General features: G+C 48.2%; 3 protein-coding genes across 5 annotated transcripts; 2 read left to right on the top strand and 1 right to left on the bottom strand.

Moving 5' to 3' along the window:
- The first annotated feature begins 371 nt into the window (after positions 1 to 371).
- On the top strand, positions 372 to 2,146 carry LOC134143355 (cytochrome b-c1 complex subunit 6, mitochondrial). Its single transcript, XM_062581367.1, has 4 exons — positions 372 to 488; positions 911 to 937; positions 1,215 to 1,376; positions 1,858 to 2,146. Exons 1-4 carry the CDS (start codon positions 447 to 449, stop codon positions 1,888 to 1,890), a joined length of 264 nt encoding a protein of 87 aa, XP_062437351.1. The 5' UTR covers positions 372 to 446; the 3' UTR covers positions 1,891 to 2,146.
- Positions 2,147 to 3,215: 1,069 nt separating this feature from the next.
- Positions 3,216 to 12,639, top strand: NSUN4 (NOP2/Sun RNA methyltransferase 4). 3 transcript variants are annotated; one of them, XR_009959118.1, is made up of 8 exons: positions 3,594 to 4,043; positions 4,618 to 4,772; positions 5,375 to 5,529; positions 6,308 to 6,432; positions 8,021 to 8,133; positions 9,812 to 9,986; positions 11,382 to 11,475; positions 12,231 to 12,639. XR_009959118.1 is itself a non-coding variant. In XM_062581548.1 (6 exons), the coding sequence occupies exons 2-6, from the start codon at positions 3,682 to 3,684 to the stop codon at positions 7,527 to 7,529; spliced, it is 1,071 nt and encodes a 356-aa protein (XP_062437532.1). In that variant the 5' UTR covers positions 3,216 to 3,286; positions 3,628 to 3,681; the 3' UTR covers positions 7,530 to 7,761. The 3 variants fall into 3 exon arrangements, 2 of the variants coding, with proteins under 2 accessions (XP_062437532.1, XP_062437530.1); XM_062581548.1 differs by lacking the exons at positions 8,021 to 8,133; positions 9,812 to 9,986; positions 11,382 to 11,475; positions 12,231 to 12,639 and adding exons at positions 3,216 to 3,286; positions 7,256 to 7,761 and having other exon boundaries at positions 3,628 to 4,043; XM_062581546.1 differs by lacking the exons at positions 9,812 to 9,986; positions 12,231 to 12,639.
- Positions 8,991 to 20,730, bottom strand: LOC134143493 (vitamin D3 hydroxylase-associated protein-like). The gene is made up of 15 exons (XM_062581597.1): positions 20,524 to 20,730; positions 18,527 to 18,640; positions 18,011 to 18,154; positions 16,725 to 16,858; positions 16,011 to 16,217; positions 15,671 to 15,711; positions 14,868 to 14,992; positions 13,968 to 14,093; positions 13,045 to 13,142; positions 12,774 to 12,873; positions 11,895 to 11,938; positions 10,774 to 10,813; positions 10,235 to 10,343; positions 9,814 to 9,959; positions 8,991 to 9,116 (listed from the first exon to the last, which is right to left on the bottom strand). Exons 1-15 carry the CDS (start codon positions 20,728 to 20,730, stop codon positions 8,991 to 8,993), a joined length of 1,761 nt encoding a protein of 586 aa, XP_062437581.1.
- Between the last annotated feature and the right edge of the window lie 1,614 nt (positions 20,731 to 22,344).

Raw genomic sequence — 22,344 nt, 5'->3', positions numbered from 1 at the left:
CTGCCGCCATCTTGGGCAGGGCGGGGAGCGCGCTCCCGTGCGCGCCATCTTGGCGAGGGGGAGGGACGGACGGCGCTGTCGGCCATGTTGAGTAGGTCACTGTGAGCGGCGTCTCTATCCCATAGCCTGCAAGACGGGTTAGCAACAGAGCAGAGCCCAGCCACGAAGGTCTCAACCACTGGGCACCAGTGTTGTTTCTACTGAAGGAGAAAAAAACAAGACATAGCATCCTGCAGCAGCTCTCCTGAGGCGGTTACACGCCCGGCGATATTTGGCTGCCATATTGGGAAGGGAAGCACTCGACCTGAAGCGCGGCTCTCTTGAGAAGGTCACCAGGCGCGTCTCTGCGGCGCGGCGCGCGCTTCCGTTTCCGGGGCGGGCCGCGGCGTTTCCGGCGGGTGACCCTGGTGAGTCCTTCTGCCTGACTGCAGCGGAGGCGCAGGGCGATGGGGCTGCGCAATAACGTTGTTCACGCTGGAGAGCCCGAGGTGAGCAGCGCCGGAACCATTGTGTTCGTCTACTCCCTGCTCTGTCCGAGCGACGGGGCTGTGGAGCGGGTAGCGCGGAGTGGGGCGGGTGCATCCTCGCTCCGTCTTCGCCGTACCGCGGACTGAGCCTTGCCGGCTGCCGTATTGCAGCCTCTTTGTGGGAGAGCGAACGTTGGTTTCGGTGTGACCCTTGCCGGCCGCCGTTCAGCCTGCAGCTGCCATCCGGCGTGCACTGACCCTTGCCGGGCCATGTAGCCGCGTGCAGGCCATGCGTTACGGGCGCCGCCGGCCGCCGTAGCCTGGCGCGAGGCTCGCAGGGAGGCGAGGCGGGTGCGCTGAGCCGCGCCGGGCGGGAGGCGATGTGTGCGGCCGGGGGCGAGGCGATGCGGGCCGGTAACAGCTGTGCTCTGGTTTCTTCCCAGGAGGAGGAGGAGGAAGAGGAGCTGGTGGTAAGACGCTGGAGACAGCAGCGCTGGGGAGGGGGCTGATGGGCCGTGCGGACCGGGAGGGGCGGGTGCGGCGCAACTGGGCCCTTCTTGCACCCTCGTCCTTGCTGGTTTATGCTGCTGACACAAAGTTTAGAGTGGAAGTGGTTCCACTCCAGGCTCTGGAATGGGTGCATGGTTCCCATCAGACCATAAATGAAAAAAACCCAACTAACTCTGCTGGGAGAAAATCGCTGCGTTTCAGGGTCTCTCTGTTCTCATCACAGTTCTGTGTCTGCAGGATCCTTTAACTACAATTAGGGAGCACTGTGAGCAGACTGAGAAATGCGTGAAGGCGCGGGAACGTCTGGAGTTGTGTGATGCACGGGTGTCCTCAAGGTCCCATACAGAAGAGCAGTGTACAGAGGAGCTTTTTGATTTCCTGCATGCCAGGGACCACTGCGTAAGTGCAGCATAGAAGGGTGCAACATCCCTGCTGATACTGTGAGAAGAGTATTTAACCATATTTCTGAGAGTGAAAACAATCTGAGTGTGAGACTTGGTTGAGTCATAGTCAAAAAGGAACTCTGAAGAACTGTGATTTTGTGGTAAATGTTTGTTACAATTCCATCTGAATTTTTGTAGACTTTAAACAACAGCACATCTAGATCATGTTTTTGTGCCATACAAATAATATGTTAGCATTATCCATTCAGAATTAACTCTTCGTTTTATCTGAGGTGATGCTTTGTAAGAAATCTCAGCTATTTTTTTTAATGATTTCCTCATACCTGTAAAACACTAAGAAGAGCACAGAGGTGTAGGGCCATGTGCGTTAGTCGTGTAGAAAATCAAATGATGGGTGAAAAAACTGTGCAGGTTTCCAGATCTTTTGAACTGAGAGAACTAAACAGTTGGTAAGTGCTTTTCCCCTTCCTTTTTAGGTTGCTCACAAACTCTTCAATAAACTGAAGTGAACGCTGGAGTAATTGTCCATCTACTTCCACAATCCAACAGGAAATCCTTTTAGGTTCTTCTTGGATTCACAGTACTGCCTGCTGCCTATTTATTGTGAATGTGAAATATAAATGAGACAGCTTTCTGGCAGCCTGGCAGTGATTGAATGTCAGCATGTCACTGTGTCTATTTTCATGGAAGATGTGCAGCTACGCAAAGTCCATGTTAATGTTCTGTAATTTTCCATATTAAACATTAAAAGTTCCCATGGAAATATTTTCATTTTATTTCTTAATCCTTGTGGTTCTGACTTGCACCAATACCAGATTAAGATGAAATTGGGGTGGGTTGGAGCATCTGTGGGAGTGGACGAGAGAGGCTTTTCTTTGCTTTTGGGAACATCCTTTTTGTACAGCCATTATGAGCAGCAGCTAGAATGCAATCCCATAGGTAAGAGTTTTTCTGTTAGTACTGGAAAGGTATTTCCAAGCCCCACGATGGATGTCGTTCACGCAGTAAGTTGACTAAATGAATCTCCTTCCAAAAACACGTGCTGCCTACCAGAAGATGTGGACAGACCTTTTTTTAGAAGGATGACTTACATGGTCTACTTGAAAAATTGGGAAAAATTATGTCTTTGTACTGGTTGAAGATGTCTCCTTTTAAGCAGTCTTCTCATGATATTATATATATATATATATATATATATATATATATATTTTATATTATATACCTATTTTTTTAAGGGTCCTAAGTGGGGGAAAACTGGCAGCTGTCCCTCCCTCGCTGCCACCTATTGCTGCCAGAGGCTGGAGGAGCCTCTTTAGCGCGGTCTCGCTGCGGACGGAGGTGGCGTGGCGGCTCCCCCCGCTCTCTGTGCACGTGGCGCGCGCTCCGCTCTGAGTAAGAGGCAGCCAGAACAACCGGGATGTTTCCCAGGGCAGCAAATGCTTTCTCATTTGTTTTTAAATCATCAAGGTAAAATAATGCTTTTTAAAAGTTGGTATTGTTGTATCAATATAAAGTCCATAATCCTCCTGGATTGCTCATTTGATCCCTAAGGGATGGAAACGGAGGTTTCTTAGGATAAGTGTAACACGTTAAGTGAGCGTAATGGTAGTTTTTTTTTTTTTTTTTTTTCCTTACTATTATTTCTTTTGGTTTGGTCAGAGATGCCGACAGAAGCCCGCGGTGGGGGAACCGCCCGCGGGGCCGCGCTGCCGCCGCCCGCTGCGCGCTGCCGCCGCCCGCCCCGCCCGGCCGCCTCGGCGCTCCCCGCCCCGGGGGCGGCGCGGGCCCATGGCGACGCTGGGCGGGCGGGCGGCGGCGCTGCTGCCGCTGCGGCGGCGGCGGGGCCCGGCGGCGGCGCTGGTGCTGGGCGCCGCGCCGCGCCGCTACCGCTACAAGGAGAAATGGGTGAGCGGGGCCGGGCCGGGACCCCGGGGGGTCCTCGCGGCCGCGCCGCCATTTCGCGGCGGGGGAGGGGGGGCGGCCGCCATTTCCCTCCGCGCCGTTTCCCCCCCCCCCCCCCGAGCTGAGGCGCGGCGCCCTCGCCCCGTTGCTGCCTCAGGCGGGCGGCGGCGCCCGCAGCGCGGCCCCGCTGCCGTGGCGGGAGGGCTGCGAAGGCCGCAGGGACCTGTGGCAACGCGGCACGGAGGGTTTGGGCCTCCCTGGGAAACGCGGAGGCTGGGGGGCCGCTGGGACACGGAGCGAGTTTGTCGCTGTATCACCCCTCACGTCGCCTGGTCTTTTTGAAGGCTACCACGGCCCCCCGGGTGCCGTCCACGGCGCTGGCTCTGCAGAACTTCGACATGAACTACAGCTTGCAGTTCAAGGACGCCTGGCCTTCAATCCGGGTCAGCCTTCTGTCGGAGCAGAAATACGGGGCCCTTGTCAACAACTTCGCCGACGTTGAGCGTGTCACCCGGGAGCTGGAGCAGTTAGATGCTGTGGATTTTATTTCTGAAGCCTCCCGAAAGGCACGACGTTTGCAGCAGGATTCGGTTGCGGAACGAGCAGAGAGGGAGGAAAGCACGTCCCAGGAAGCACCCGGCGAATGCCAGAACGCCGTGCAAGCGGCAGAGGCACCACCGCCGCTTTCTGCCCCCATCACCTCCAATATCAAGTGTTACACGTTCCCCAGAGGAGATGTCACTCGCTTTCGTCCTGCTCGGTAAGGTGGCCATGCTAACTGGAGCATTGGGGGGTCTTGTGCTGCATGCAGACGTTTACAGAGCTGTTTTTTACAGCTCACCTTGAAAAGGGACATTCATCTTACAAGTTCAGGTTTCTTGGAGGAGCCCATTTGTAGCAATTTCAGGACAGATATTACAGGAATTCTGGGAATAGAAACAAAACTTACTGATACCATCCCAGTGTTGTAAGACTTCAGCAAAACAAAACCCTTCTTCAAAAGCCTCTGGGATGAGGAAAGGTCATCATTCTGTTTTCTTCACCCCAGTATTAAATGCATGTACTACTGGCACATTTATGCTTGAATTAGCTAAAGAATTAAAATTATGTTTTTAAAATACATTACTACTTGGTTATGAGAAGTGCTATACTATATTCTGCCAGATCTTTCTAATGTTTTGTTGAACACTTGTAGTGGAAGCCATATGTTATTATTGCCAGTCTCAGGGTTTGAGTGTGTATTAACATCAGCTTCTTCTGTATGTACCCATCTTAATTTCCACTTGCTTTTTTATCTCGTGTACTTGCTTTTTATTCCCCCCCCCCCAAACCAGGCCAGACACTCTGGGAATCCTCAGCTATTACCTCATGGATGCAGCGTCTCTTTTGCCTGTTTTAGCACTTAATGTTCAACCTGATGAATTTGTCCTTGACCTCTGTGCAGCTCCAGGTGGCAAGACTCTGGGTATCCTGCAGACGGGGTTTTGCGGTAAGTAAAGGGGTTATTCCCCACACATCAATCTGGCACTGCTGTGCAAAACCTGGATGAGAGAGTTCACTGTGGTAACTCCTCCTGTTCCAGGATTAAGATGAGAGCTACACTGAGGGCAATAAGAAATGATTCTCCAGGAGTTATTTCAATGTGGATCTTTCCAAACTGGGTGTGTTTCTTACCAGCAGAACGAGGTTGTGACTCTGATGATGATGATGAAGTTCCTGGCTCAGCACCTGTCCAGAAACAGGGGTGGGAGGAAAAGCATCTTTTTTTTTTCTTTCTTTCACATAGAGCTGGGAGCTCCTGTGAGCTCAGTGCTAGGAGGTAGATAGAGATGAAAGCTTTTGCCTTTTGCAGGAAGCTTTTTTTTCTGTTGTCTTTGGGAGAAAGGCAACATATAGCTTTGATGTACCTTTTGTACCTGCAATGTTCACTGCACCTGCTGAAGTTTGGCAACCTCTGGTCTTCAGTGTATGTTGCTCCCCTAGGAAATGCCTATTTGGCCATTAATCTTTTGTGGATGTAAGAGGTAGGAGTCAGATTTAGTATTTTCAGAGTGAATTTCTCCATGTGGTATTTTGTCTCTCTTATTTCAGGGTATCTTGCAGCCAATGATGTTTCTGTTTCTCGCACAAAGAGACTGTACCAGATTCTCAATAGCTATGTTCCCAAGCAAATTAGGGAAACTGTTTGCATCACTTCATGGGATGGAAGGAACTGGGGGGAACGGGAAGGTGGAACTTTCCATAAGGTAGGTGACCAAAACCATGAAGTCCATTGAGTTCACTTGCTTCCTGTTTCAGAGGAAGACAATAGCTTATCTAACAGTGTAACTGAGTAGGTCCAGTTCTCCGTAGTCTGATACGTAGAGAAAAAGGTAAGGCTAAGAGCTTATATATAGTGTTTACTCTAGCTATACTCTCCTACTTCCTACAGGATCTGGAGTAGGGACATCCTAAGTTGTAGCTGTATCTATTTGTATATTACCCCTTAAAAGAACCCTTCCTAATTTATAATCTGCAAGGGGTTAAATCTGAGGCTTAAGTAGTTAGGTCTGTCTTCTCAACCACATCCTAGCCCCAGAGTCCTCCCTGGTGATTCATTGGTGTTCCAGCTGTGCTTGCACTTTAACAGTTTGTTTTGCTTGTGGGAGGTGGTTTTGTTGCTCCAGGAGATGGTTAGGCTTTGACAGTGCATACCTGCATCGATATAGGTAACTCTCCACCACAGCAGCAAGTATCAGCAAGATGCACTAAACGGAAACTTTAAATGAGGATGTGTGTGAGAATGTGAAATTATCGAGCACTTTCGTGTCTATTTGCTCATCAGAAGCAGCCAAACAACAATTCAGCATAGGTATATACCTGCACTCTAGCAGTATGATGAGCTAGACAAAGTACAAAGAGCTGCATTGATCTAGCTTGTGTGTGTGGGCAGGGTGGAGTTGCTGCATAAAGAGAAGGTTGTGATAGAAGATTCTCTGAGCTTGAACTGGGCACAAAATTAATGCAAGATCTCTGCTGCTACAGGTCCTTGTGGATGTGCCCTGCACGACTGACAGGCACTCTGTCATGGAGGAGGAGAACAACATCTTCAACAGAAGGAGATCCAAGGAACGTCAGATGTTGCCAATGCTGCAGTTGCAGCTGCTGGTGTGAGTAAGCTTGAAGCTATGCTATATTCCCATTTGTGCATTCATGATAGCAGCTCTCTGAGTGCCCAGCACTGAAACCCCTTTTCCCATTCCATGTGCCTGTACATGTGCTCAGGTTCCTATTGGCAAATGTGGAAAATGCATGTAGCTTTTGGAACTGCAGTAGCTGAACATACCAAACCACACGGCATGTAAGGAGGTAAAAGCGTGCTTGGTTGAACCAAATGTCCTTTCTATCTCCAGCAGTAACCAAAAGGAGGTAATAAGGAGAGTTTAAGAAAGGGACTGGATATAGCAATGTCCTTTTGTATGATGATCTCCCAGGTCCTGGCAGTCAGCTGTGGAAGATTCCTGAGCTGTGCACATCTCACAGCAACACCAGGCATGTAGGAACATTGTTACCTTCATTTCACTAAGGGGCTAAATTAGCTGATTGCAAAATGTGGCAATAATGAAGCGAGCTCAGAGAATCCCATCATAGTGCTTTAACTACAAGAGCCTCTTGCCCTGTATTCACTCTTACCTCTCTTACTTGGATGTGAGTGTAAGATTATTCCTTTCAACTGCTCTGCAGTAGTGACTCTCCCATTTTTTAGTGTTTTATCAGTCTAAGTATTTGTCTCATGCATATTGCTGTGGTCTAAAACAGTCTTGAAATTGCACTAACACTATGAAGCTGCTGAGTCTGCAGAGATCAAGGAGACTTGTCTCTCTTCATCTCTTAGGAGTTAAGTGCTGGTTTCCTAATTTTAGGAGGTAGAAATGCTGATATCCCACTGCAGTCCTTTTCTTGTGATGGTACATTTGTTCATTTTGCCCGTAGGGCTGGGATCCTTGCTACCAAGCCAAGAGGAGAAGTTGTGTATTCTACGTGCTCCCTCTCTCAGCTGCAGAATGAATATGTGATCGAGAGAGCAATAGAAATTGCAGAAACCGAATTTAACATTGGTACCCGTGTTGAGGACTTGAGCCACTTCCGGACACTCTTCCAGGATACATTTTCTTTCTCCTCAGACTGCAGACTGGGGGAGCTTGTTTTGCCTCACCTTACAGCCAACTTTGGACCTATGTATTTCTGCAAATTACGTCGAGTGTAGAGGGAATGACAGACCTCTTGGCTCTGTGGCAACTCCAGTTTCCACATTGTACCTCCCTGGGCCATCTTGAATGGAACTGGTCTTGCTTCCCCACTGCTGGCTCTAATGAAATACCCCAAGTTTCCAGGGAAAGCAGAACTGTTTTGTATTTATTTTTCCTTTTAAAATGTCCCAAAGGAAATCTACTCTTTACTGCAAACATTGAGAATAAATGAGAAAGAAAGACCTGTCATGGAGTCTCCTACTTATTTATTTGTTTAAGACTGAGATGTTTAGTCTTGGAAAGCGAGAAAGGTCCTACCAGGAAGAGCAATCCATTATGCCTGTCTCAGAATGGGCTAAATCGCCCTGTGTGAATGTTGCTCTCTCTCCCTGCTCTCTGTTTTAATCCTGAATGAGCAGGTTCATAAACCATCTGGGGATCCCAGATTTTCTGGCCCATACCTCAGTTGCAGCTCTCTCTCTGCTTCTTATTTGTTTGCATTTTTTAGAAAGAGCAACCTGAGGTCCTTTGAAGAAGAGATTCTTAAGGAAGCTGTGGAGGTGGAGATGTCCTTGTGATGCTCGAGATGTGCTGGTGGAAGGAATGCAATGCTGTGGCAAGGCAAGTGATTACTGCAGTCTCTCACAAACAGGATAGCTTGGATTGAGGGAGAGGATGTGAACAGGCCCAAACACACTAGATGTTATTTCACATGCAGTGGGAAGGTATTCCTATGACTTTGAGTAAGCAATACTTGTGTGCTCACGTAATCGAACCCATCAGTGAGTAGTAAATGGTAAGATTACTGGAGCTTATGATAAGATTTGTGAAATGTGGCAATAATGAAGCAGAGCTTAGAGAATCACATCACAGCATTAGTCTGGCTGCACAGTGTACTGGGTCACAGAACCCTGCATAGTCATTAAAGAGTAGAAGAAACTGGTTGTTTTCTGGTGGATCAGTTTACTGGTGGAAAGGAGAGGAGAAATGGGAATGAGCAGCAGGATGTGATTATAGAATGATTTGTGAAGCTGCAGCAGTATCAGTCTGGAGCCCTTAGGCACTGTGAATTTTTTCTCAAAGGAAGAAGGCAATGCAGTCAAGGCAGGGACTCTTTTTAGCAGAAGGGTTTGGTGGTGCAAAGAGTTTACATGATGATGTTCTAGAGAAATTATTTTGACACTTGCTTGGTCTCTGTCTCAGCCACTGAGATGTTTAGAGATAAATCCAGCAGCATCCTGGGAAAGATGGAGGAATTTAGGCAGATTCATAGTCCCTTTAAGGGCTTACTAGGAAACCCACTAAGTCCCTTCCAGGCTGTGTGCTTATTGGCAAGGAGAGGGAGAATCAATAGTTGTTTCTTTCTTCTTCCCTCCTTGCTGTAATTTATGCATTTCAGATCAGAAGTGAGAAGTCATGGAGCGCACTCCGTCCATGTCTTGGCTTTCTCTGACCCTGCAGATGCAGGATTGGAGAGGCTACATTGCTGTCTTAGCACAGCTAAGCATCTCCACCTCTTTCATGAACCGGAGGCACAGCTCCTCCTGCCATGGCAAAGCCGCACACTGCACGGCCACAGGCAGCCCCACAGCTCCTTCCACGGCCTGCAGCAGGGACACAAGGAGTGAGGTGTTACAAGAGCTTAGACATTCAAAATCTTTTAGAAACCTGACTGAGCCACTTGGCTAGTCCCTTCTGACCCCACGGTTTGTCCTGGAGAGCAGGGAGGTTGGAGACTGAGCCCTGTTATTCAAGCAGGGGCAAGCTTCATCTCTAAAGCACACTGGGGCAGAAAAAAAGGCTCTTGCTGTTCTCATGATGGAAATAGCTGCCAAGTCTTGGGCAGCATGTGTGAGGTTAGCACTCCCCCAGTCAGCTCTGCTTTGAGCTGTCTTACTACCAGATCCCTTTTCCTTCAGCCTCTTTGTGCCTGATCCCTACTTTACTGATTGCCTGGGCCTGGCAGAACAGGTCATAGGGCAGAAGAAAATTGCAGTGCAGTGCTGCAGGCTGTGGCTATCAGAAGGACCTACTCGAGGAAGCCTAGCTCCATGGCTTGTTCCTGGTAAGAGACTATGATCCAGGCCTTGGGTGCCCCCCAAGTCCCTCTTTGATGTTTATTCACTTGCGACTTTTGGAACTTAGGAAAAAAGGGATTTGTAAAGCATATATAGAGTTTTTTTTTTTTCCTTCTCACTATGCCTGTATTGATGGAAGCATTTAGGAACCCCTAATTTCAGCAAAACTATTACTCTGAACACCCTGAACAGCTTCTGCTCCTCCCCTTTCCGTATTACAGACCTGCTTCAGTGTCCTGTCCCAGGGGTCATCACAGTATCCTTGATAAAGCTTCAGCTCTTCTTCATCAGCTTCTGTCACTGTGCTGACAGGTACAACCCCAGCAGGGAAGTTCAAGACATTGTACAACATCGTGGAGGAGATAGCGGCTGAGAGAAGCAAAAGAAAGATTGCAGGTAGCCACAGCCACCTATATTCTTTCATACCTCAAGCATGTCCCTTAAGCCCCCTGAGAAGTAGATGGAGATACTGCAGAGGGCTGGTTTGTGCAGTGGACTTTGACTTGCATACAAACAACTCTTCCCCAAATCCCTTCATCTACATTTCTGTCTCCATTTGCCAGTAATGCCACAAAATGCTTAGTTAGGCAGTAAGTCACAGCCACAGTGGTCTTCTCTCCTGGGGAAGCCTCTGATTCACTTACTTAGGATTTTGCCAGGGTAACCTCTAGTGAAAGCCGGACCCAGGACAGGGCAAAGCATGACATCTAGCCTGAGCTCCCTCCATCTGGCGATGAACTCTGTGCGATATGCCTTGGGAAAGAGAGCAGAGATAGCATAGAGGGCATGTCAACACTGGAGCAGATCAGTATGTAAGGGAAAGAGGCAGGGCCAAGGCAGCAGCTGGTTGCAGCATTTGTCTGCACAACGGAGGAACTTTTCCAGAATCGTAACGCTAGCAGGGAAGGTGGGGGACAGTGAAGGACCCAGCCCTAAATGCTGCATACTGGGGCCATGGAGCATGGGCATTTGGGCATGAGCACTGGGCAACCCATAAAGGCATCCTGGGTTGACCTGAAAGTCCAGCTAGCCCAGTCTTGTTTCTTGTTTGTGCCTTTTCCTCCATCTCTCCTCAGCACTCCATTGCGCAACCCCTTGCTTAAATAATGACTCCCAAACTGGTACTTGCTGTAAAGCCTCAGCTCATAGCATGATGCCAGAGAGAAAAGTCCTCAAAACATACCATTATTTGATGCTGATGATTCCACATCTTGTTCACTGACCTGCAAATGGAAACCACAGTAACATTTTTAAGCCTTAGGAGGAGAGGAATACTGCTTAAATTATCGTCCAAATTGATAAGCCTTGGTGGTTTTTAGCAATTATTCAAAACAGTGCATCTCTCCTTATTTCTCTGAAGTTTCTTCTGGGATTTGAGCAAATGTCTGGGAGAGGTAGAAAGGAGGTTTCTCTTGTGAGGCTAGATTTAGTATTCAGCTCTGCTACAAGCTTACTGTGTGACCTTCTGTACGTCCCTTAATCTCCTCTGGATCCCAGATTTACTACAAGAGGGAAGGGCTCTTACCAGACTGCCTGAGGTAGTTGTAAAACAGATAAATCTTTCACATCTTGAAGGAGCAAGACAGCTGTAGCCGTTGAGAGAGCTGGAGGGAAAACCTCATTTGTGTTGGAGGGGATCTGGATTCTTTGTCAGTATCTTTAGTGCTAGTTCGTCTTTGTAGAGCATAATGAAAGTGAGATGTGAGGGGTATGTCATTTAATCCTTCATCACATAAAACTTTGCTTTAGCTTTGAAAGCAAATTTCTTAAGTGTTTCATAACTTGTCCCAGGCCCTGGGGGACTGCAGTCTGATGTGGAGAATCACCGAAAATGGAGGTGACAGACCAGACGCTGTTTTCCATTCCCCCATCCCAGGCAGGCCTGGTGAGTCTAAGCTGTTGCTGACAGGTGTGCATCTGGTTCCTGGGACACCCCGACATCCTTTGGGAACCTCCACCAGAGGGAACGTTTCCTGAGTTTCTGGCTGTAACGTTAAGCATTTGATTTTGCGTCCTGCCCCTGGGAGATGCAGGACGTAGACTATTGTTTCTCACCTTACAGCAACCTAGAGCACGTTTGAAGGCCTGTGGGAAGGCGTTATAATACTAGGAATGTGGGGAGATGTGTTCCTAAAGACTAAAGTGCAGTCCAGGACAGAGGGACAGCCCCTCCAGAGAGTGGATCAGAGTGTGTCTTGAACCCAGTGTCCCCCTCCCCACTATGGACACCCATTGCAGAAGGTGCAGTTCATTTCCACAGACACCTCATCTCCCAGCAGGCAACTGAGGAAGGTGCTGTCTTACCTCATTCCACACAAGGCACTCAGATAGTCAGCCAGGCGGGGAAACTGAAAAGGCAAGAGAGTCCTGTGAGGGTTAGGATGTGGGGCGCAGCAACTTGTCATCTTGTGAGACCTCTACTCTCAGCCTGACTGTCCCTGGGAATGCTGCTCTGATAGTGAATGAAATTGCTTAAAAATGTTCCTCGTAGCTCTCATTTTAGTTTGTTTTCCAACTTGAATCCTGATTTGTTTCTTTCAGCGCAATATTTGCTTCTCACGAAAGAAATCACTGACATGAAACAAGTCACCTTGTATTATTTTTGGTAAATAAAACACTTTTTACTATGTTATTCCACAGAAACAAGACTTCTTTGGTTATCTCACACTTGCTGCTACCTTTTTGATCCTGTTAGTTGAGAACAACCCAATTGGACAGGAAGAGAGAAAACAAGAAGGAAGAGAGAAACCTACAAAAGGATGCTCCTGGTGAAGGTGCTACAGTGAGCATTAACCCTTATTAACCGTGAGGAATTGCCATGAAAATGAGCTCTTTGGAAAGCCTCAAACACAGGGCTAGAGCTTCACACTCCAGTCTGCCTGCTGCAGTGTTTCCCAGTTGCATGAATCAATAGGAAACTGGGCACTGCTAGGTCTAGTGTTTGAAGAACTGCTTCCTGTGGGCTCTGAAATATTATTTTACAACTCTTGGCTGGTCCTGTTCTCATTTCCTTTTGGTACTACGTAAATCCGAGCAAGATGCCAGAAAAGACCTTCCAAGTGTTTGCTTTGGTCTGAAATCCCAGGGTTTCCAGTTAAAGGCATCTCCCAGTACCACCACCCTTTCAGGCATTGCAGGGCTTTCCCACACCACTCTGCTTTGGTCTTGAGGCCAGGGACTCACCAGAGGTTTAAGAATCAGAGCCAGCAGCTTCTTCCCCAGTGTTGGGATCTTGTAGCAATTCACCTGTGGTTTCAAGCCTGGATCTACAATATTTCCTGTGCTGAGAAACAAAGAGGAGGAGGGGATCATGGCAGAGAAGCCATTTGCCTTACCTCAGAAACCTGAGTATCTCTTGTTTAGGGCAGGAGAGGTGAGCTAGTTTTACTCATGGTGCTCACAGACATGGGGCGGAGGTGTTTTACGGCACTCTTGCCAGAGGATTCTTACTTACAACAGATCCAAAAAAGCATGGCCGCCATCAGCAAAAAATGTCTTCAAAAACAGTTCAGTCATGACATAGTGGATCCGAGGTGGAGCAAACGGCACCAACTGCACCAAAGTACAAGATTATGTGGCAGCTTGGGAGTGTGAATAATTTCCAGTGCCTGACTGTGGAAATACTTCAAATGCGGAAAAGCAGCCTCCTAGGTCTCCACACACCTGTGGAGAGCCCCAGTTCATCCCTTTCCCATGTGATTATTTTTCCCTGAGGAATGCTCAGCCCAGCTCTGAGATCTCTCCAGAGCCGTTCCCTCTTCCTATTCTAGGCAATCACTGAGCCAGAAACTGCACCAGTTTTCGCCATATCCCAGCAGAACTGACACATGCTCAAACACAGACCCGCCTTGCTATAAAGATCAGGTAGCATTAACACATTTGTTACAGGTAGGTCTAGACTGATGAGAAGGTGTTTTCCAAACCCTGCCAATGACCCTTTTCCCTCAGTGGTCCAGGAGAGGGCTCCCTGGGCATTGAGGAGGAAGGGCAACACTGGCTCCCAAAGCCCTAGTGGGGAAGGACAGAGCTAGAAAAGGCCAGGGCCGCCTTCCAGACACAAGATGCAACATGTTTACAGAGCCTGCTGTCTGGTCTGCATCACAGCTGCAGAAGTGGATTTACTAGTCACTTGTGCTGTTTCCCCATGAGAGGGCACTGCTATAAGAAATCTGGTAGGCGATGTGCTGGCCTAGGACTGCATTGTGCATATGGATGTAGTAACTTTCATCAGAATCTCCGTTCCCTTATTTTTCCCATACTGTTATCCTTGGCTAGTCTGTTGTTCAGTGGGTTTGGGGGCTATATCTGCTGTCTTTAAAGAGTGATTGCAAAGCTTGAGACACCTTGGGAGGAAGAATTTGGTGAGGTCAAGTTCACCTCATGACCAGCTGCCCGCAGAGCATCCCTGGTTTCATGCACTGCCCGTCTCATGCAAGGAGGGAGTGGGAAGTAGCCATCCGTGTCGTAGTACCCAATCCGGAGGGGAGCAGAGCTTGAATATACCTAAAGGAAAGGAGCCACTAGTTGAAGACTTCCAACTTTACTGTGACTAGGCTTATTCATATCCTAAAGCCCACTTCAGAAGGGGATAAAAGATCCAGATGTTAGAGAGCTGCTGCTTATGGTTTCTACAAGTCACCCTTTTTCTCCAGCCTCTTCTTCATCTTGCCCTTCAGATAAAGCATAGCCACTCAAGACTGGCTGGTTCAGACATTGCTGCAAAGGAATGGGTTGGAAAAAAAAATGAAGTTCATCTGCACAGAGGAAGAGGAAGTATCCTCAGTCAGGAGGTTTGCTGCAGGAGTTACCCAGCCTGCACCATCTTTCCTTAAAAATTTACATTTTTTTTTTGCTCCTGATCTTTTCCTTCCCTACACTTTGCTGGGGTCTCTCAATCCAATAACTCGTACACCGAGAGGCAGAAAGAATAACTACTTTTTTGTTAAACATTCTTTTTCTAACAATTATGACTTGGGCCTTCAAAGAAAATTAATGTTGCTAGAAACCTATACTGTAAGGATTTGTGGACCCTTAAAAATATATATGTTGTGCAGGTACTTTTTCCTCGGTATCCCATGGGATGTTTGGAGTTGGCTGGACACCAGACCCTCCCTCCCTTTATCTGTCCCATGCCCTGGTGTTTGTTGCTGTCTTTGTAACTCCACAGTGGCAAATAACACTTTATCGTGAATCATCCCTGAAATAAACAGCAGCCTTTTCGTGTTTTGATGTGAAAGCACCCCCAAGAGGACCAGGGCTCTTTCACTAAGGACTCACCTCCTCATTGAAGGGTATGGGGGGCACAGTGGGGTCAAGCTGGAACATCTCCTTGCAGAGCAACGCTTTCATGCACAGGGCCAAGCTGTCCACGTCTCTTGCCATTGGCCCCAGTGCACAGGGAACTGGAGGGAGGAGGAGAACAGATATCCACTTTAAACAAGCAGGTATACCAAACACTGGTCTCCTCCTCCATGCAGCCAAGCTGGCTGCAAGGGATGGTCAGGCAATGAAGTGGGATGTTCCAGAGAGCTTTCTGACAGGTCTTGGCCATTTCTGACCTTCGTTGGGTTTTTGCTTTAGATTTTGATCAAGGTGTCTGCTGTGAGGAAAGGTAAGATCAAGGTAGCTGCAGGGGGAGTACCCTTTCCTGCTTTGCCAGCCCATCCATCTGGACTGCCTCTGTGAAAGCAAATGTTGTAAGAGGCATCAATCTTTTAGTGGTACTTAAGGAGAGTCTAAACATCCCCACTAAAATAGTATGTTGTCATCCTCCACTTCATGTACACAGGCGTATAAAGAGCTGATCCTTGAACTGAAGACAGCTAAGTTAAACAGACAAATTAGAGACAGAGAATACAACCTTTCTGCTTCTACAGTAGGCCAGTAGGCCTTAGATATGACATGACTTTTTAATAAGGTGATCCTAAGCAGCTGTGGCAATCTACAACTGGGTATTCTGAACCCAAGTCAAAGCCTCATGCTGTCCTGTGAAGTGTCCAGGCAAGCAAAGCTAGCCTCTCCCTCCTTCCACCCTTTCTGCTCTTCACAGCAGACAGAAAAACAATTCTAAATTCACATACCTGACAGGATCCCATTGACTGGGCCACTTGCTCCAGACAAACTGGAAGGGGAGGGAAAAAAAATCATACTGTCATTTCAATAATAGTGAGATATTCCCAGGAGGTCTGAATGGACTGTGGAGTCTTCAGTCTGAATTCCCATTCCCTCACCAGAGAAATGCTGTTCTGTGTGACCGGGCAGCTGTTTGCTGAACCATCAGTTTGCTCAATCAGCCCCAGTTTGTCCCTGATTGCAGTGCGTGTAGGACAAGGTACGTATGAGTTCAGAGGGGCTGTGCATACCTCAGTAAGGAGCAACATGAGTTTGCAGGCTCCTGGCAGAGCAGGCCCCAGCACCTACCTGAGCCTGTCACTCGTGGGTTTGAGCCCACACAGCCCACAGAAGCTGGAGGGAAGGCGAATGCTGCCACCAATGTCCGACCCAATGCCCAGGATGGAGCCTCCCCCTGCGATCAGAGCTCCCTCCCCACCGGAGGAGCCTCCGGGGCTCTTCTTGTGGTTGAGAGGGTTCAGCGTCTGGCCGAAGATGGTATTGCTGCAGTCGTAGCTGGGCAGAAGAAAACCAGCAAGCAGACTGTCAGGAACAGCCTAATGCCTTGACTTTGCTGACTGTCCCTTACTGTAAGTCTGTGTGGCAGAACCAACCCCTTCCACCCTGTAATTCCTTTGGGGCATGGCTTGTTTCCATCAGAAAGAGTTGGGAACTGAGGTACAGGCTGAGGTCACAGATCACTCTGCATGGGCAGTGAATAGAACTGGGGTCTCCGAGTCCCAGCATTGTATTCAGGCTGCCTACTGTAGGTTGTGGTAAGAAAACACGTATCGCAGTTCTCCCTCCCATGCATAAGTGCACTAGATTTCTTTCAGGATGTGTCTTTTCCCCTAAATCTTATATAAAAGCTATTTTCGCCTGAATTAGGATTATTTGCAGATGATGGGAGGGGGAAATCAGACAGGCAACATCCCAAGAAACACACAGGCTGCCTGTCCCCGACCCTTGGGCTGGGTTTTGGCTTCAGGAACACAACTAGAGCAGAGATTTCTGAGGTACTACCTGAAGAGAGATTGTGGCACATTGGTAAATGCAAATGGGATGGCCCCTTGTCTCTTCAAAACCTTGACCAGGACGCTGTCCTCCTCCACTGGGGTGTTCAAGAACTGCACAAGCCCACAGGTCGACAGATGCCCCTGCGAAGAGGAGAAATGACAGCAGAGAGGGTCAGGGCAGTTCCTCTGCAGTTTGGAAAGGAAGATCTGGTGCCCATGTTGGGGTACTAATCTGCTCCCTACTGTGTGTGCCCTTGCACAAAGCATCAAGGGCTCCTTGGTCCAGTGATGCCCATGGCAGCAAAGGGCTGCCAAGCACTCACAGGGTTAAGGCTTCTCCTAAAGCTGTCCTTGCTCCTTTTCATGCTATTTCTCTCCTGCATCCCAGACACAACTCTACAGGTGTTCTTCCTTTGCCCACTGTCACAAGATCAAACCCAATATCCTGCTCTCCAGAGGTAGCCAGCAGAGGACATTCAGGGAGGCAGTATAAAACCAGGCAAATAGTGTACTCCTTTCTCAGTTATCCTTGGCGTCTGGGGCTTGCTTTGGGCTTGAGCGCTCTTAGCTCTGTTGGTAACTCAGCATGAAGCAGAGCCCAACAAATACAGCTCAGGAGTATGGTCTTCAAGGCCAGTCCTCATCAGGGCTTGTCCCTGTGACAGGATCACTAGTCCATCTGTTCTGAACACAGGCTTAATGGTAAGGGGCTCAGTGACCAGGCTACAGTGTAGCAGGGTTTCAAGGTTAACAGTTCCTGCTGCTAGCAGGTTTCCAGAAGCTGAACCCTGTTGTCTGGGTGTATAACTATTCATGCCTTGGTTTTGGCCAATGGAAGTTCCGGGACAGACTTGCTGATACAGTTGGGATCTCTTGCTCAGTACTTTTTTCTTTCAGGCTTTGGACATACATCCTTTTCTGGCAGCTGGATCACTCATGTGATGGCTCCCTAGCCTGCTTCCATCAGCATGAGCAAGGTTAGCGAAGATCTGCTCTTTAAACCACTCTGGCTTAGTTGGCTTTTTCTGTTCAAAGCGAAAGCAGTCAGAAGAGCAGCACTGCTGATGCAGGGGCAATGCTCATCTTCTTGGAGGGTCAGCAACTCTCTAACTGCTAGAGATGCAGCTTCAAGGAGATGTGAGGCCACAGGCTCAGACCAGCAAGGTTTCTTGTGGTGTAAGCAGGAGAGCATTAGGCCCCTTCCTCATCCTCTTGTGTCCCCCTTACCTCGCAGCCCATCTAACTTCAAGCCTAACTCTCAGTGGGATGTTTCACAGGCACAAAGGGAAGCACCTTGTGGCCAATGTGATCCTTGATGCTGATGGGAATGCCATAGAGCAGCCCTTTCTCCTTCCGTTGTTGTATTTCGTGGAGTTGCTCCTCACACTCCGGGATAAAATGTCGCAAGCAGTTTGTCTGCTGGGTCACTTCCAGGGCCTTTGCCAGGACACATTGAGAAAGATGTGTTAGTTAGGAACAGTGTAATTACCTAGATGCCTTTAGTTGCTATCTGGATCTGTAAAGCAAGGACTAACAGCTCAGGATGAAAGATAAGCCCTCCCTAGAATATCCCAGCTCAAACCCTGTAAAAGGACTACCCCGTGAGGGGGTCTGACTGAGGAGACAGAGATCCCTTCCCTTTTATATCTTTCTTCTGATATCTGCTGTATTAGAGACTTGCCATAATCAACAGTTCCAGCAAGTCTCCTCAACCACCAACCCACACAGCATAGTATGGGGAATGTATGAATGAACCTATCATGTATATATGTATGAACCTATCCCTTCCTGCTGTGGATAGGTTCTCACCTTCTCTATGTAGGTGTAGAGGACTGTCTCAGGGGACAGAGTCCCTTCCTGCAGTCTGCCGGCGAGCTCTACCAGGGGCAGGGACAGGATGGCACCAGTCTGGACATGGGAGATCTGCAAGAGGAAGAAGAAGGGGATGCCAGGACAGCATTTCCAGATACTTGAGGGAGGGGCCTGTGCCTTAGTTCAGAGATAAGTCCCTTAAGTTTTATCAACATTATCAACTGAGCTTTCTGGAAAGGCAGACTCTGGCTGTTTGAACCCAAGCTTGAGCTGTTCTATAGGCCTTGTGGATGGCATGAACATGGTATAAATCACACTAGCCCAGCTGTGTCTGAACATATAGAAGACATTCATGCATCCACTGCAGCAAGGGACAAGACAATGTATCACTTCTGATCCTTCCTCCATGCACTGTGGCACTTACCCATGACTGAGAGGTAATCCCAGCTGCGCAAACACCAGTGCTAAAAAGCTGCTAATGAATTCCTTGTACATAAGTCTCAGGTTGGCCCTTCATCCCTCAGCGTGGGTACAGGCACTGTGTTGTCAGCCCTGGAGTCAACCCAGTCTGGCCTAAACATCTAATAACCCAAGTCTGGCAAACTACAAAGAAGCCAGTAGGGCTCACAGGTGAATAAGGACTACTCAGATGAATAAGCCTGGTAGTTCTCAGTGCTGCCAACTCTTTTTAAAGTTTCATCTTATATACATTTATGAGCCTGAGGCCTCATCTTGAGTACTGTGTCCAGTTCTGGGCTCCCAGTACAAGAGAGACATGGAGCTACTGGAGAGAGTCCAGCGTAGGGCTACGAAGATGATCAGAGGGCTGGAGCACCTGCCCTATGAGGAACGGCTGTGAGAGCTGGGCCTGTTCAGCCTGGGGAAGAGAAGACTGAGGGGGGATCTTATCAATGTGTACAAGTACCTGAAGGGAGGGTGTCAAGGGGACAGGGACAAACTCTTTTCAGTTGTCCCATGTGATAGGACAAGAGGCAATGGGCAGAAACTGAACTACAGGAAGTTCTGCCTGAATGTGAGGGGGAATTTCTTCCCTGTGAGAGTGATGGAGCACTGGAACAGGTTGCCCAGAGAGGTTGTAGAGTCTCCTTCTCTGGAGACATTCAAGGTCTGCCTGGATGCAACCCTGTCTAACATGCTCTAAGTGACGTGCTGAGTGGGTAGGTTGGACTAGATGATCTCTAGAGGTCCCTTCCAACCTTACTTGTTCTATGATTCTATAATTTCTTTTGAATATATCACTTGTAGCTGGTATGCTTTATGTGCAGGTACATTATCTGCGTAAATATATGATGGTTTAACCAGGATATTCTCAGAAGAGTGGAGTAGGGAGGAAAGGGGGTTAACGATCAGTGTCACTGTAGGAATTTGTGACCATGCTAGCTGGGTGCCTGCCTTATTCACCCCTGCTGTGTTCCAGTTGCTCCCAGAGGACACCAAATGCCTGTGCTTTGTTAGTGTTAAGTCAGGCCAAACATCTTCTAGGCAGCCTACTGGGCTGGGCGGCCTCCCTTGCTAGGATCCGTGGTAAAACTCTTTTGAAGACTCGAGAGCCTTCAAGAAGCTAGATTTTAGAGATAAAGATACATGGGAAGGGTATGGACAGATGAATAAACTCAGAGTTACAAAGAAATTCATTTCTTTCTTGCACCCATAGAGGCAAGAGACATTTCCAGGTCCCAAAAGAGCTTGAATTTTGATCAGTGAAGGTCCAAACCACCTGTGTTGTCCTAAACCTCTTCCCAGTGCATAATTCACATCTCTGGCTACAGACTTCCACTGTATCTCATCCAGCTCGAGGAGAGCAGTGATCTCCCTTCCTCTCAAAGCAGCCTTTCCTGTTGTTGAAGGCTGCCAGCACATCTCCTTTGGACTCCTTGTTATAAAGGGTATAGAAGATCGAACTAGTAGGAGGAGATACAGAACAACATCACCTGACTGCCCCATGTGACTCAGACCCCTGAGGGACATGTTACCTGTTCTTTGTACTGCTGAACAGCCTTTTCCATTTTTTTCATGCTCTGATCCCGGGTCCTCCGAGCCTCTTCCATTTTCTCCTGGATCTGCCGTTTGCCCAGCCATTTCCAGACCACCACGGCTGCAGCGGAGCCAAAGAATACGGTGAGAGCAGCAGAAGGACCCACCTCCACATCTGGTAGAAGCTGTCTGAGCTGTTGCTGCATCGTAATGCAGCTTTCTAGTCTCTGGAGATGGGGCAATAAAGAAAAGCAAGGCAGGAACAGGACAGCTTAACTGCCTCTCTGAACTTGTCCCTGTACCCACCACCACTGTCTCAGCTCAGAAAATGGTTTGAAAGTCCAATGCCAACCGCTGCAGAGTTGCCTTCAGTGAGGTGTGTAGAGGAGAATGATTGACTGGGAAGTGAAGAATGAGAAATTTGCATGGCCAGTGAACCTCTGAGGTGTGTCAGGCTCATACTGAGTGACTTTCTGGACCATGGTAGGACCACCTCTGGGAGGGAATGGCTGTGGGATAGTTGAACAGAAGAAGCAAAGAAATAGCTTCTCTTGTTTCCTGGGCAATCTAAAAGGACAATGGGAAATGGGGAAAATCCAGCTCGAAATCACAAGACTTCCTTGCGCAGTGATGCAGAGAAGAGGACACGTACCTTTTGGGCGCCCATCAACTCCCAAACTCCTTAGCTTGTGCTGCTCCCATTTCAGCCTGCTTGTGAGATACAGCTCAGCACTGCCACGATGTCTACATGCACCGTGGGGAAAGGCTGGGTCCACCTCGTCACAGAATTTGCCGATACCACTTTAGGAGTGGAAAATCCTCATAGGGTTGCAGCACAAAAGCAGACTATTCCCAGTAGAAAGAGAGAAATCTGCTGGCTGATATTCTTCCAGCAAGAAGCAGACACTGCTTGCAACAATCTAGCTGACATCAGCCTCAAGCTAGACCACGGTCTATCTGTGATCCTCTCCACCTGTCTTAGTTCATGACCGTCTACTCAGAAGAGCCATGACAGAATGCAAGAATCCAATCTCAGTCTAACAGAGTATATAGAATGGATATAGATGGATACGGAAGAGTTATAGAAAGAAAGGTAAAGAGCCTTCCCTCATCAAGGCTAGAGAATCCTGTAATACTTGCTTTCTCGTCCATTGTCAGGTCCATTTTAAACAGTTAGCCAAGTTCATTGTTGTTTCCCCTTAAAATTGGTTAAAATAGCAAATGTTCTCTTTGTTTTTAACTGATGATATTCATAAGGGTCTTGACTAAACTGACTTTGGCATTCTCTAAGAAACAGTCTGAAGATGACAGCAATTACTTAGTTAAGGTGACCTCCTATTGTGTTCCCTTTCATGACATCTTTGTCTCAGAGGATGCATCCTCAGGCTAAACAATTGTTGGTTTTACAAGACTTCTCACCTGGAGACAGATCAGCAGGCCACCTAGCTCTCTTCTGCCCCATAGCGCCAGCTACAGCAGATGCCTTGGGAAGGTGCATATGAACAGATTCAGCATGCAGTGACACCCAAATCCTCTCTCAGCTTCCAGGGATCTGTGCAAGGGCTTCCTGAACTAGAGGTGGGCTCTGGGTGTCTGGGTGTGATGATAACATAACTCCTGCGACAGACTGAGCAGATGGAGTTATTTACCTCTTCCTGGGAGGCAATTGAGGCATTGACTTCCCACATCCACTTGCACACTAGCTCCGGTGCTCTGATCCTGCCCTTTAGACGCTTGGTAAATGTTTAATGGAAACAACCAGCTGTGTCTGAGCAGAGTTGGAATTTCAAAGGGAGACTTTATCAGCAGGCACAGCTGCA

This window comes from Rhea pennata, chromosome 8 (genome assembly GCF_028389875.1).
Source record: "Rhea pennata isolate bPtePen1 chromosome 8, bPtePen1.pri, whole genome shotgun sequence".
NCBI lineage: Eukaryota > Metazoa > Chordata > Aves > Rheiformes > Rheidae > Rhea > Rhea pennata.
The sequence above is the reverse complement of the archived record's forward strand: the minus strand, read 5'-3'. Positions and strand labels throughout refer to the sequence as shown.

What these genes read in the sequence shown, in the direction of transcription:
- LOC134143355 (XM_062581367.1), top strand. Translation starts at nt 447, where the DNA reads ATGGGGCTGCGCAATAACGTTGTTCACGCTGGAGAGCCCGAG. An exon ending in TTCACGCTGGAGAGCCCGAG is followed by an intron (nt 489 to 910) that starts GTGAGCAGCGCC and finishes GTTTCTTCCCAG; the next exon opens with GAGGAGGAGGAGGAAGAGGA. An exon ending in TGCATGCCAGGGACCACTGC is followed by an intron (nt 1,377 to 1,857) that starts GTAAGTGCAGCA and finishes CTTCCTTTTTAG; the next exon opens with GTTGCTCACAAACTCTTCAA.
- NSUN4 (XM_062581548.1), top strand. Translation starts at nt 3,682, where the DNA reads ATGAACTACAGCTTGCAGTTCAAGGACGCCTGGCCTTCAATCCGGGTC. An exon ending in ACTCGCTTTCGTCCTGCTCG is followed by an intron (nt 4,044 to 4,617) that starts GTAAGGTGGCCA and finishes CCCCCAAACCAG; the next exon opens with GCCAGACACTCTGGGAATCC. An exon ending in CCTGCAGACGGGGTTTTGCG is followed by an intron (nt 4,773 to 5,374) that starts GTAAGTAAAGGG and finishes CTCTTATTTCAG; the next exon opens with GGTATCTTGCAGCCAATGAT.
- LOC134143493 (XM_062581597.1), bottom strand. Translation starts at nt 20,730, where the DNA reads ATGCAGCAACAGCTCAGACAGCTTCTACCAGATGTGGAGGTGGGTCCT. An exon ending in AGGATCACATTGGCCACAAG is followed by an intron (nt 16,859 to 18,010) that starts GTGCTTCCCTTT and finishes TCCTCTTCGCAG; the next exon opens with GGGCATCTGTCGACCTGTGG. An exon ending in CCCACGAGTGACAGGCTCAG is followed by an intron (nt 15,712 to 16,010) that starts GTAGGTGCTGGG and finishes CTCCCCTTCCAG; the next exon opens with TTTGTCTGGAGCAAGTGGCC.